The 12,931-nt window shown below is 38.5% G+C and overlaps 1 protein-coding gene across 1 annotated transcript; it reads left to right on the top strand.

Annotated features, from left to right (window-relative positions):
* Window positions 1-4,072: 4,072 nt before the first annotated feature.
* Window positions 4,073-12,805, top strand: STRAP (serine/threonine kinase receptor associated protein). The gene is made up of 10 exons (XM_085323990.1): window positions 4,073-4,362; window positions 5,653-5,788; window positions 6,577-6,658; window positions 6,931-7,003; window positions 7,607-7,703; window positions 9,213-9,350; window positions 9,919-10,055; window positions 10,700-10,849; window positions 11,436-11,501; window positions 11,851-12,805. The coding sequence occupies exons 1-10, from the start codon at window positions 4,251-4,253 to the stop codon at window positions 11,910-11,912; spliced, it is 1,053 nt and encodes a 350-aa protein (XP_085180116.1). The 5' UTR covers window positions 4,073-4,250; the 3' UTR covers window positions 11,913-12,805.
* The last annotated feature ends 126 nt before the right edge of the window (window positions 12,806-12,931 follow it).

Here is a 12,931-nt window from a genome sequence, read left to right as displayed (position 1 = left end):
TTTGCTAGACTTCCATTTGTAAGTAACTATTCTCTCACCTTTGCTTCTTTTTCATTATTCTCTATTCTCTCCTGAAAAACTGAATGACTGTTTCACAGTCCCCAGCTTCTCTAACAATCTCTTTACTAAAAAGTAGCCTAGCCTGGGTGCACAGAATTAGTGTATCTCCAAATTAAAGATTTTCAAACTGAGGAGAACAAATATACTTAAATGGGGATGTTACTAGGTAACTAACAGRAGGGTAATAGTGGGGGTTAAAGCCAGAGGAGGTACAGCTAGGGCCTAAGGCTGTCAGGCCCTATCAGAGGAAAATGGCTGCTCTAAGCACAACAGAGAAGGCACAGCTGATGGGAATGACTAAATTAGGATGTTGTTTCTCATCAAGAGCCTCCAACAGCGTAGGATCGGTTCAGTGTTTTCTTTTGCTCTTGCTCAGTGTGTGCTCTGCCTCCTCCCTCCTCACCTTGCTCTTGGTCATGCTTGAAACACTTCCTCCTGGACACATCTGTCATTCCAGTTGCAGTGACACTGTGACAGTGTTTCTCCTTCCTCAAACCTAGACATGATCCATAGTAGTATTTCCCTTCCCAATGGTCAACTTGAGAAATGTGGTATGAAAAATTCTCCATCGGAGTTGGGCTAGAGATGCAGAATGTACCCTGGAAGACAGGAAGAAAAGAATGCAAGACCACTTACTTAAGTATGCTATGCAAGTTATACACTGAATTAGGCCTAGAATGAACTTGGAAGACTTTTAATTATTATGTTCTATCTAGCTATTAAAGCCTTGATTTGAGAAAACATGTAGATACCCTTATTTTCAGTATTATTTCCGTATGTCCTTAGCCATGTGTCCTACATATAATAAAAGTACTTCCCACTTACAAGAACTGTAACTTTAGAAGTCATATCCTTCTGCATCACTATTAAATTTAGATTCTAAAGGTTAAGTGACAAGGAAATTCTCATACTTAAGATATTTAAAGTACAGACCTTGTCCAGCTATGTGGTCATCTTTTGCATTTTTGGTAGTTTTCTCAGTAGTGATGTTTCTCCCACTCTAATCATATTGGTAATTTATTTTCTGCTAAATAATGTCACAATAACAGTGGCTGCAGAGTGCTCTGATGTTTATGACTCTCTAGTTTTTAATTACTTAAATATTTGAAATTCCTAGAAGGAAATGAAACTATAAAATTCAAGCTGTATTTTTAATGCAGTAGTAATGGAAATATCTTCAGCATGGAAGGCAAAAGTCACTTACTTTCTGGAAGTTACCATCTGGTACAGTAGAGAGCACCCAGTGGGTGGGAAAGGAGGCAAGAGAGGATATGGCTGGGACCTATGGGGAAGCATCAGGTGCTAGTTTCCCTGGAAATTAGTCAAGTCCCTAATGCTGTAATTAAATACAAGCACCATGTGGGACCAGAGTTTTTGTGATCACCCACCTATTCACACTAAGTCCATGGACCAACTAACTTATAACTTTTATAAAACTGAGCAGTAGCTGATAATATACAATCTATTCACAGATTTCTATCAGGAAAGGCTGAGAGCACTGTGGCTGTTCAGACTGGTGAAGAGAAGGCTGAGGATAAGATCCCCATCTTATCAATGTGTACAAATATCTAAAGAGAGAGCGTAAAGAGGTGGGGCTGGACTTTTTGGTGCTCAGTGGTAAGATTTGAGGCAACAGGAACAAACTGAAACACAGGACGTTCCRCCTCAAAATGAGGAAAAACTTCTTTACTACTATGAGGGTGACAGAGCACTGGAACAGGATGCTCAGAGAAGTTGTGGAGTCTCCTCTGGAGATACTCAAAAGCCATCAGGACATGATCCTGGGCAATGTGCTCTAGGTGACCTTGCTTGAGCAGGGGGAGTTGGACTAGGTGATCTCCAGAGGTCCCTTCCAACCTCAACCATTCTGTGATTCTATCCAATAATTTAAAATTTGGCCCATTAAAAATGCAGAATATAGAAAATTTCATTTATAATATTAACCAATTTTCTGCTTTCAGGATTTTAGCATTGCAGTTACAGTTTTGTTAGGCCTAGTGAGATTTTTAGTTCAGCACACACATTGTGTGTTTCACATCTCCATAGTTTAACTCTTTTTCTGATTTTCATCTACCTTCCATCAAATTGCAAATATTTTTGCCTCTGTCTGTTACAAATTTTGTATCTCTGTAACTTGATATCATACTTTATGCAGGATGAAAAAATCACGCTCCAATTTTTCAGAAGCCTAAATTAATCAAAGCTACAAAATCATTAAWAAATCTGTCCTAAGCACATCTCAACATCCCCAATACTGAGCTTTAAGTAACTATTTAATGTTCTTTTTTATCTTTACTGATGCTTAGATTTTCTTCAGTGACAAATTTGCATCATCAGTTACCAGAACAGTGCTTTTAAAATACAAACCAAGCAGGAAAGCTAGCTAGGAGACAGAGTTCTACACTTACATTAGCCTTTGAAAAACATAAATGTATTAAATGAAAAATTAGCTGCTCAAAAAATATTCAAGTGCCCTGTGAGCTTTTTGCTATCTAAATAAAGCAAGCCAGCAAAAATGCTATCATGCTGCGCTAGACACAATGTGGCTCATCAACCTTGAAAATGAATCAGAAATACCTAAATATTGATATTTAATACATTATCAATATAGATTCTAAAATCAAGTATTTTATTATCAGTGATAAATCTTTTGTGTAGTTATATTTTAAATATAAAATTTGTTAAGGGATCTCCATCTATTATCTTTCCATCTAGTCTCTGCCCCACTCCTATAAATTTACCTTTTGGTGTGGAATGGCTCTACTTAAGTCCCAACAAGAAATATAGCTCTGGATGAAGAAAAAAAATGACACGGAGTAGCAAAAACCTAGAACACACACGACGTTAAGAATGCTAAGAGTAACCTACCACAACAAACATTTTGGAAACTGTTGTAACACAAAGTACAATAAAATTATGTTTGATTCTTGCATAGTTTTAGCTATTCCGCTCAATAAAATATTATGTACATTAAGCTCTCCCAAAGTATTTCCAACAACTGGCTACAATATAGAATCTTCCTCAGTCACAACCAGTTTTATCAAGGGAAACATGTATTTAGSGATTATATTTGAATATAACTTTTAGTTTTACTTTAAAAGATTTTAAGGATGCATTTGAACTCCTCGTGAATATAACCTGTAGCCTAGGGCTTCCTAKAGCAAGCTACTGGTGTGCGAGAAAACACAGTGAGATAGTGACACCACTGTCAAGAAAAGTCCAGAAAAYGTCAACAATGTTGAAAAACTGGGAAACTGTGGCTGCATATGGAAAAAATGGGAACGTCAGTTACAGTGACAGCATGTTTAAGTCATGAAATTACAAAACCATCAGCAATTGTGTGAGAACTCACAGAAGCTGGAACACAAGAAGGTTGGAAATTGAAATACATTGCCTATCCTTTAAATAGAAAGAGTGAAAGATTTAAGGTGTCTTCAATGACCTGTTAACAACGCAAATGTTTCTCCTAATTTTAACACTTTAAAAACAGAATGAGCGACAGCCTACGTGGTCCCGCCAGGGATGGGTACAGCGCTGTGCTAGTCCAACTTTCAGTCTGTAGACAGAAGAGAAACACCCCTCCTCATGCTTTGGGGCTCCTCCAGCTTCAGAGGCCACCTCTGGATGCCTCTTGGGGGAACAACCCCACCAGCACGGCTGCCCTGGGCTTTACGCGCAGCCAGACGAGCACTGCTATGTACGCCAGGCTCCTCACTTTCAGTGCCCCCCCCCTCCAACCGCCTCCTTCGCGGGCAAGGCCGACGTGGCCCTGCAGCCGGCCATGTTGGGATGGAGCCCAACGGCGGAAAGGACGCGCCTGCTTTCGGCAGGGCTGATCCGCTGCTGCGGGGAGTCCGAGCAGAGCAGAGGAGCAGCGCTGCGAGCGCAGCTGACGAACTGTAACAGGACGCAGACCACAACCCGGAACCGCCGCAACGGACGCCACCGCGCCCCCCTCCACACCCCGCCTCTTCCGGTCCCGCCCCCTGTCTACGTAGMTTCCGGTGCGAAGCGGTTCCGCGGCGTCACTTCCCCCGCCGCCCCGGTCGCCGTTTCCTGCCCGGCCGGAGGGGGCTCGTGTCCCTGCCCTGCGTGCGCGCGCGCGCGCGCTTCCCCTCGCCCCCCCCCTCCCACCTCGCCGCGCGCCCAACCGCCGTCCCGCGCGCCCAACTGCCGCCGTCGCCGCCGCCATGGCGATGAGACAGACCCCGCTGACGTGCTCGGGGCACACGCGGCCCGTGGTGGACCTGGCCTTCAGCGGCATCACCCCTTACGGCTACTTCCTCATCAGCGCCTGCAAGGGTGAGGCCCCGCCGCCGGGGGAGGGGGCGGAGGAGCGCCCCCCGGCGGGCGGGGAGCGCCCCGGCCGGCAGCCTCTTTGTTCAGCCTCCGCGGCCGGCGCCGGCCGGGCGGGCGGGCAGGTGAGGCGGGGGTGGCCCCGGCCCGCCCTCGTCCCCGGCCTCCGTGTGTGTAGAGGAGGGGGAGCGTGTCCTGCGTCCTGGGCGCCTTCTTGCGGGGGCCGCTGCTTGGGAGTGTGGGGAGGAGGCCGCGTTAGGTGGGCCGAGCGGCCGGTATTAGCGGCGATGGTCTGGCTGGCGTGCCTTGTTCACCCAGTGGGGTGCTGGTGCTGTGACAGCAATACCCAGTTCCAGCCTTATCAAAGGAGAAAGAGCCCTGACAGCTGGATGTGATGTTTAATTATCTAATTAACCCCTGCACTTTAAGAGTTTATTCAATTCGGGTCCAAATAAGCAAAGCTCTGTGAAAAGTTCTGTTTCTAAACCGGTCCATTTTTACCCTCTGCCTGCGCATACTATATGTTTTAAATTGAGTTCTTCTTCTTCTTTTTTTTTTTTAACTCAAGGTGGCTATCATGGTGCATGTAGAATGGTGATGTCACTTTCCTTTTGCATGAGAACTTTCTTTACTCATTATGAGAATAGCATTTTGACTTAACACATGCACATATTAATCTTATGTACGTATTCATGAATTTAAAAGAATCTCCCTCCCTGCCTCGGAGTGCTTCATGTTCAGCTTGCTTTCTTCTCATGGGAGCAACTTTTTTTTTTTTAATACCTTTCTAAAAGAAAATAATTGTAGGAAAGGCTTTCTAATTCCATTTAATTTTTACAACTTTTCTCTCTATATTTTTGAACATATAGGCATAAATTGAGCGATATTASTCTGAAAATTTTGTTCTAAAAACAAAAGAGCTCTTCTGCCTGTAGAGTAAGACTGCAGTAAAATTAAAGCTAAATGCTCCTTTCTCCTTCTCTATCCCTCTTCCCCCTTAAAAACAAACCCAACAAAAAATGTATTTTATACTATAAATCATATTATTTGTATAGTATTTTAAGGTCTATGTAGAATTTTAGATGTTCACAGTAGGTGCAGCTGAATATCTAAGCTTTTTAGCTAAACTCTCTTTCAAAAAACAGCATCATAAAATATGTGGCGTTTCCCCAGAGGGAGATGTTTGGTGACAATTGTTTTGTTTTGTTTTGTTCCATGTTTGTATAAAGACATCTTCCTAAAATAGTTTCATTTTTTTGACAACACTATCTGAACATTGGTTTTGTTTTTGTGAAGATGGTAAGCCTATGCTACGTCAAGGCGACACAGGAGACTGGATTGGAACATTTCTAGGTCATAAAGGTGCTGTTTGGGGTGCTACTTTGAACAAGGATGCCACTAAAGCAGCTACAGCAGCAGCTGATTTTACAGCGTAAGTGATTTTGAAGTCTCTGTTTTGATTATAATCAATGATATTTTTTGTGGCATATATTTGTTGTGTAAGTTACTGGTTTATCTGTTTTTCTATAGTAAATTATTAAGTTTGTTTATGGATAGCTAAATTAAGACCTAGAACTTTAGGTTCTGAAAAGTAGCTACAGTTAATTTTGTCGTGTTGGACAACTGTGATTGCACTTGATCACAATACTTAATTAGCATAGTAGTTTACTGTCTTATCTGTAGCACTGCAGGGTGATCAAATTGGAGTTGAAATAGTACTTTTTTATTTTGCTCCTTCTGGTTAGCCACTTCTTATTACTTATTTTCTGTTGCCCATAGATGGGGCAGATAAGCTCGAAACACCAAACTTTTCAAAGCACTGTAGAATTCGTAATAGCTACCATTTTATGGTTTTAAACATACAGAGTAGTCCAGAAAACTCTTTTAAAAAACTTTTTTTTTTCTTTTACTGTCTGTTGTGTATAAATATTTGGCACTATGACTCCTGTTAGTACAGGGCATTTTATATTAAGTCACAGCAGAAAGCTACACCTGTCTGTCTTTAAAATAGTAATAATTCTTTATTATCCTGAAGGAGAGGGGTAAAGAAAAAGGAARGATTATTAAAAGCATTTAAAGTACTCTTATTGACACAGTTATTACTTATGATAAAGTGTTTCAAGGGTGTCTAGAAAGATTGTTTGCAAGCTAATCTGACTTCCAAGTTGGTTTGTCTCAGTGCTACTGAAATTTAARTGTTTTCTCTTGTCATTTATTTAGCAAAGTGTGGGATGCTGTGTCAGGGGATGAGCTACTCACATTGGCTCACAAGCACATTGTCAAAAGTGTGGATTTTACACAGGTATGAAAAAATTTGCAACTTAATTGCCAGAGAAATAAGCACTTGGATGTATTTTGGTATTTGCTGTTTTTCTTCTTTTTATGTGCGTATGTGTGTAGCAGGCAAATATTCTACCATACCATTTTCATCTTTTTAAGGTCATAATTCAAATGTAGTAAGTATAAATGTAATAAGTGTGTTAGGCTGAGAGAAAGAACTTATTTTAAGACTCATGGATGAAAGCTGATGTTTCAATTCAAAGTAGCGCTGACTCTTCATAACTTCTGTTTCAGGATAGTGATTATCTGTTAACAGGTGGACAGGATAAATTGTTGCGCATCTATGATTTGAGTAAGCCAGAAGCAGGTGAGTCTGCTTTTATAACAGATTCTTGTTTTCAAGAATTACAGTTCTGAAATTTTTCAGAACTTTCAGATCTACTTTGTATTATGAATTACAAAGGACAAAATTCAGGATTGTTTCACACAGATGGTGTATGTAACCTTTTACTATAGTAAGATAATATGAAGTCTAATATTTTTAGCTTATCTGTTCACAAATGAGTTAGAACTTCAAAAGTAAAACATTTTGAGGCATAAGATCTCACGAATCTTCAAGGATAGCGTATTTCAGTTCAACACAAATCTATTAAGAATGGCTCCATTTAAAATTAAGATGCCTGACAATAGAGACAAGTTTCTGTATATTTAAGAGTACTAAAATTCATATTGATAGTGAACTAGTGATTGATATTGAGATAGAGAAGACTGTTAAACTAGTGAAGCTTTTTGTTTATCTGATTCTTTGAATTTAATCTACATTTATCCTGTTCATGGAATTAAATCCATTAATAGTGCTTGAAGTAACTTTCCATTGGCAAATGGAAATCCATGTAGAATAACAGAGCTCTTGAAATGCTGTATAGCATTATTTTCTTATGTATACTAAAATAATTGCTTTGAATTTAAGAACCTCAGGTTATCAGCGGGCATACTTCTGGCATTAAAAAGGCTTTATGGAGCAGTGATGACAAACAGATTCTTTCAGCTGATGATAAAACTGTCCGGTAAGAAATAGTAACTTTTAGTTTTTTGAAGAAGCTCACTGTTGGATTTATGTATTTTTTTTAATAATAATCTATGTCAGAATATCATTATCTCTTTCTATAAAAGAAACAAAGTCAGTTATTTGATTCTAGATTATTATAGTTCTGTTATGCTGTTGGGCATTTTGATCTTGTAACAATTTTAATCTACCCCACAATCTTGTAGCAACAGAGTAACTTCCTAGAATAACTTGCTGCTATCTAATAGTTCATGCTCATCGTATTAACTTTGGATGTCCTCAGAAGAGGAGACCTTTTTGTGAACTTCATAGTTGCAATAAATGAATGCATAGCTTTTGTAAACCTAGAGAAGAACAATTTATAGATGAGATTTTGTGAATATGCTTTGTGCAGAGCTGTAGCTGCCTTTGGTTTCCATGAGCTTCAAAGACGCACAACGCAAGGACTAGCCAGAAGCTGAGGTGAAAGACTAGGGASAGTACTGAGGAAAATGGTGCACTATTGGCATGGTTTGACTCTTGAATTCTCTGCCATGCTGATAAGTTGAGTAGGCTTTAATGTTTGTATAAAAGGGCTAATGCCATTCATGGTGTTTTGTTTACTTTATGCCCAATTGTTAGGAGATGAGCTGAAATCTAGACAAATCTGGGTGCTGGGGAGATTGATCAACAAAGACCATTCCTCAGACAAAGCTGCCCAGAAAAGATGGGAGAAGTACCTTTCTGATTCCTCAGCTTTCTGGCTACTATAGCCAGTATGATATGATGCCTAGATGTCTCTCAATTCTTTTATTTATGCACGGAGCAGAGAGAAATAGTGTGGCTTTCTAATTTGCAGAAGAGGGGGATTTAAGACACTGGTGCCATATTCCTGCAGTCTCTTCAGCAATAATTCTTTCCAGTTTCCCAGTGCTCAAGATGGACAAGAGCCTTGTATTGTCKGGGTTTTTTTGTTTGTTTGCTTTTTTTCCCTCTCTGAATCTTAGAGATAGAAATGTAGTGGTCCTGTAATGAATGAAACTTATTATTTGTCRTAATAAAACAAATTCCATTTGCTTTCTGTTTACATAGCTATTGCATCCCTAGATAGAAAACTGAATTGCACTAAATGAAACTGTATTCTGTGTATAAATTGGCATTGGTACCTCTTTTACTTTCGAGATTAAGAGGCAGAATGGGATTTTCAAACCTTGCTTTTAGAAAGCTATATTGCTTAGGAGGCTTGAAAGAAATTTTTTAATCTCTAAGGAATCTTTGAATAGTTTAAAGGTATGTATGCCATTTAAAGTTGTTGTGTTGAGTTTCAAAAGTAGCAGTATTTTAATGTAAGCATGTTTTAATTTTCTGCTGGGCAAAAGTTTAAGGTAAGAATGCCACTGAACATCAAACATACCTATGGAATCAAATGAAGTTCTTTATTGAGTGGCTTTTTTTTAATCCAAAGCTTTCCATGGATGGGAGTGAGAACTGCTTGATTTGTGGAAGTAATCTGAGTCTCATTTCTTTCTAGTCTCTGGGACCGGAATACCATGACTGAAGTAAAGGCATTAAATGTTACAATGTCTGTGAGCAGCATGGAGTATGTTCCAGAAGGACAGATACTTGTGATAACCTATGGGAAGACCATTGCTTTTCATAGTGCAGAAACGTGAGTCTAAAGCTGAGCATTTTTGTAGGTTGATTAATAGGTTTGGTTATCTTGGTAAAGTTGGCTGTACAATACCAAATTACTGAGTGACCAGAATTGGCATCAGTGGATATCTTTGCTGTCCAGTCAGATGTAAAGTGCAATACATCTACTCCTTTCTAAAAATGATGATCTCTGTCTGTAAAATGCTAGACTGTATATATATTATCTGCTGTTATAATTCATACTAATTGTTGTTGTGGTTAATTGTTGTTTCATCCAGGGTTCAGTTTAGTGCTTTTCGGAGAACTAGTTATTAATTTGTCTCTATGATATCTTAAGGAAGTGAGTTATGCACGTAAGCAGATTCCAGAAAGTAGTTCTAAATGTGTGAGATTTCTATTTTGAATAATCTTTATGTTTCTAACTTGATAAGCTCCACTTGCAAATACTAAAACTTGTTTCAGAAACGGTAGGTGGGTGTGTTCTGTTTTTTCTTAAAAGCAGTTGTGATTTGTAGAATCAAACTTTGTTTGTTTTCAGGACTTTTTTTTTTTTTTAAAATCTCATTAACAAACTTCTCTTTCAGTCTAGAGCAGATTAAATCATTTGAAGCTCCTGCTACAATCAATTCTGCATCACTTCACCCTGAAAAAGAATGTCTGGTTGCAGGTGGTGAAGATTTTAAACTCTATAAATATGACTATAATACAGGAGAAGAATTAGGTATGTTTGTCTTCTGTAATCAGAAATGAATTTGGAAGTTAGTTTAAGAACATTCAAGTAGATGAAACTGTCGCACTTAAGGTCTTAGTATAGCAAACAGTGTAAGCAAATAGTTATGTTGTCAGTTAAGTGTTTGTATTTTCTCAGTACACCTAATGTTATTTAGAACCARTTAAAGCCTGCTGTAAACAACAGCTATCAAAACACAAAAAAGTTGAACTATTCAGTATTGCTGTAGTGGCAAGCTATATGCCGCTTAAATGTTGTAGCGTAGCCTTCAGCAGATATGTCTAATGAGTCATAACCACTTACTTTCATAAAAAGTGTAATCTTGGAGGGAGGATGGGAGAGAATTTAAGTTTGTTAGTTGGTCCTATTCTCACTTAAAATTTTGTACTGCTGGCTTTTTAGTTTTGTCTAGAGTAAATAAGCACCTGTTTTGTAGAATTAATAAATTACTATTATGTTACCTAAATTAGACCTCACTGAGATACCAATTAATATTTTACTTCTGATGTAAAATAAAGTTTATATTGGAAAAGTGCCTCCCAACAATATTTTCTTCCTCTTCCGATTAATTTTTACTGTACTAATTTCATGTGTAGAATACAATTTGAAAATGATACCAATATATTCTCTTCTAGAATCTTACAAAGGACACTTTGGTCCCATTCACTGTGTGAGATTTAGCCCTGATGGAGAGTTATATGCCAGTGGCTCCGAGGATGGTACACTAAGGCTGTGGCAGACAACAGTAGGGAAAACCTATGGTCTTTGGAAATGTGTAGTTCCTGGTAAGTATGTCCATATTTTCCTGGTGAGACTTGGCTGCTTCATATGCACTTTTGAAAGTTGTTTAAAAAAATAATTTTTTTACATGATAATGTCTGGCAGAAATAGTATAAATGATGAACATCTGAATTTCCTACAGCGTCTGTACTGTCTGAACACCCACTCTTGTGTGATGCATATAAGGATTTGGTTCTGTGGCTGTCAGTTAATCAATTCTGTAATCAAACTTGTAAGCTTACTGAATACAGACCTGTTGCAGATATTTAAGCATTTTGATGTTACAGAGCAAGAAATACGAAATCTCAATTTTATAAATACTTATGGATATAAAAGTCTCTAGAAAAAAAGTGCAGATAAGTTAATCTATTTTGTATGCACTCTGGTGTTCCCCAATTTTTKGGGGGAAAGAAAATAGAAAAGTTCCTAGAAAAAAACTGCAAGCGGGTATTTGTAAATGGAATTTCTTATCCAACTCATCTCTCTTCAGTCCTAAATGAATAAGTGAAAGCTTTATTTTCTGATTTAGGTGCAGAGATGGCTGTGGGGGGAGTCAACTGAAGATACTAACTCTTTTTTTACTTCCTACAGAAGAGGAGAATGCAGAAGCAGCAAAAGCAAGGACCACCCTTCCAGGAACTGCAGAAGAGGAATTAGGTAATCCCTGAACTGCCARCTTCAAATTGGCTAACTGTTAAAAGATCAGTAAAGACAGTAGCATTCCTTAGTACAGAAGAGTTAGTTTTTCCCAAGGACCTTCTGGTATTTTTTGCTCTTCTCACATAATCTTTGACTGCGTTTTCCTGAAAGAAACTGTGTGGGAGGTGTCAGACTAGTGATAAGCTATGTAATCTTGCAGACTGTCCAAGCAGATTTGGTAGAATAACTGAATTGAATTAAGTGAAGAAAAGTCTGAATTTATCTTTACCATAAAAGAATCCCTTCAACATTCCTTTTGTTTATATATCTAAGGTGAAGTAACGCCCTTTTTTTTATTTAATTGCAGAAGATGTTGCCTCTGAAAACTCAGATTCAATGTACAGCTCAACTCCTGAAGTTAAGGCCTGAGTATCACAACTGTTATGCAACATACGGACATATGAGACTAAATCAAGTGAATGGTGATAAGCAGCAGCCTTCCAGAGTGCACTCTCTACCTAAGGCAAAGATGGGCAGTAATTGATGAGAATGCGTTGGAACTGGCTAGGTGTTGTCTGTAAGAGAACTGAGTATCCCCCCCCCAAAAAAGACAAGTAGTAGAGTTTTGCTATCTTCTTAGCATAGCTGCCTACTGTCTTTTGAATGAAGCGTGCAAGCCAAGATACAGTCTCTCCAATTTCAATTAGACTCATTGTAGTGTGTTTTCTTTATTACTGAGAAGGTATAATGGCTTTTACCCATTTTCTTTATTTTTTCTTGAAAGTTGGAAGATTTGGCTTTAGTTGTAAAGAAGGGATTATGTACTAAAGTATATGATTCGGGTTTTGTTTCATTGTACACTGCTTATGAACATTTAACTGTTTTCAGTTGTCTGAATAAAATGCCTCTTGAAACTTCTGTCTTAAAGTTTAGCCTTGGGCTCGTGGAATAGAAAAGCAACCAAGTTACTGCATAATCCTTTCTAGCATCTACTGAGGGTTTTTTTKTGTGTGTACACTAAACAAAGAGGGAAAGCAATAAGAATGTTTTAGTGTTGGTACAGCAAGTGGCAAGTTCCTTGATACATAAGCCTTGTCTTTTTATTCTTTAAAGTTTGAATGTAAGACTGAATCTCTAAAATCAAAAACCTTGAAAATTCCTGAACTAAACATACTGCCTGAAACACTTGGTTGTACATGAAAATACCAGAGGTTGGCTATGAATCTGTACAAAGCTTGGGTTTAGTCCTCTGGACTGGCTAAAAAGTTGCTCTTTTGAGATTATACATCATATTTTCTTCATTAAAGAAAATATTGCCATTCTTCCACTTGTCACTTCCTTTGATATTACACTGAAAAGTTTATTAAATGCACTGTATACAGAAAGGAGAAAAAGTAGCTAAGCAAAATTCAGAAGGAATGTTAGAAGGAGTAATACTGAAGCCTTAA

Source organism: Rhea americana, unplaced genomic scaffold, assembly GCF_003343005.1.
Source record: "Rhea americana isolate MKP2758 unplaced genomic scaffold, rheAme1 scaffold_9, whole genome shotgun sequence".
In the NCBI taxonomy this organism is placed as follows: Eukaryota; Metazoa; Chordata; class Aves; order Rheiformes; family Rheidae; genus Rhea; species Rhea americana.
Note: the sequence above shows the minus strand (reverse complement) of the source record. Positions and strands in the feature narration are given on the sequence as shown.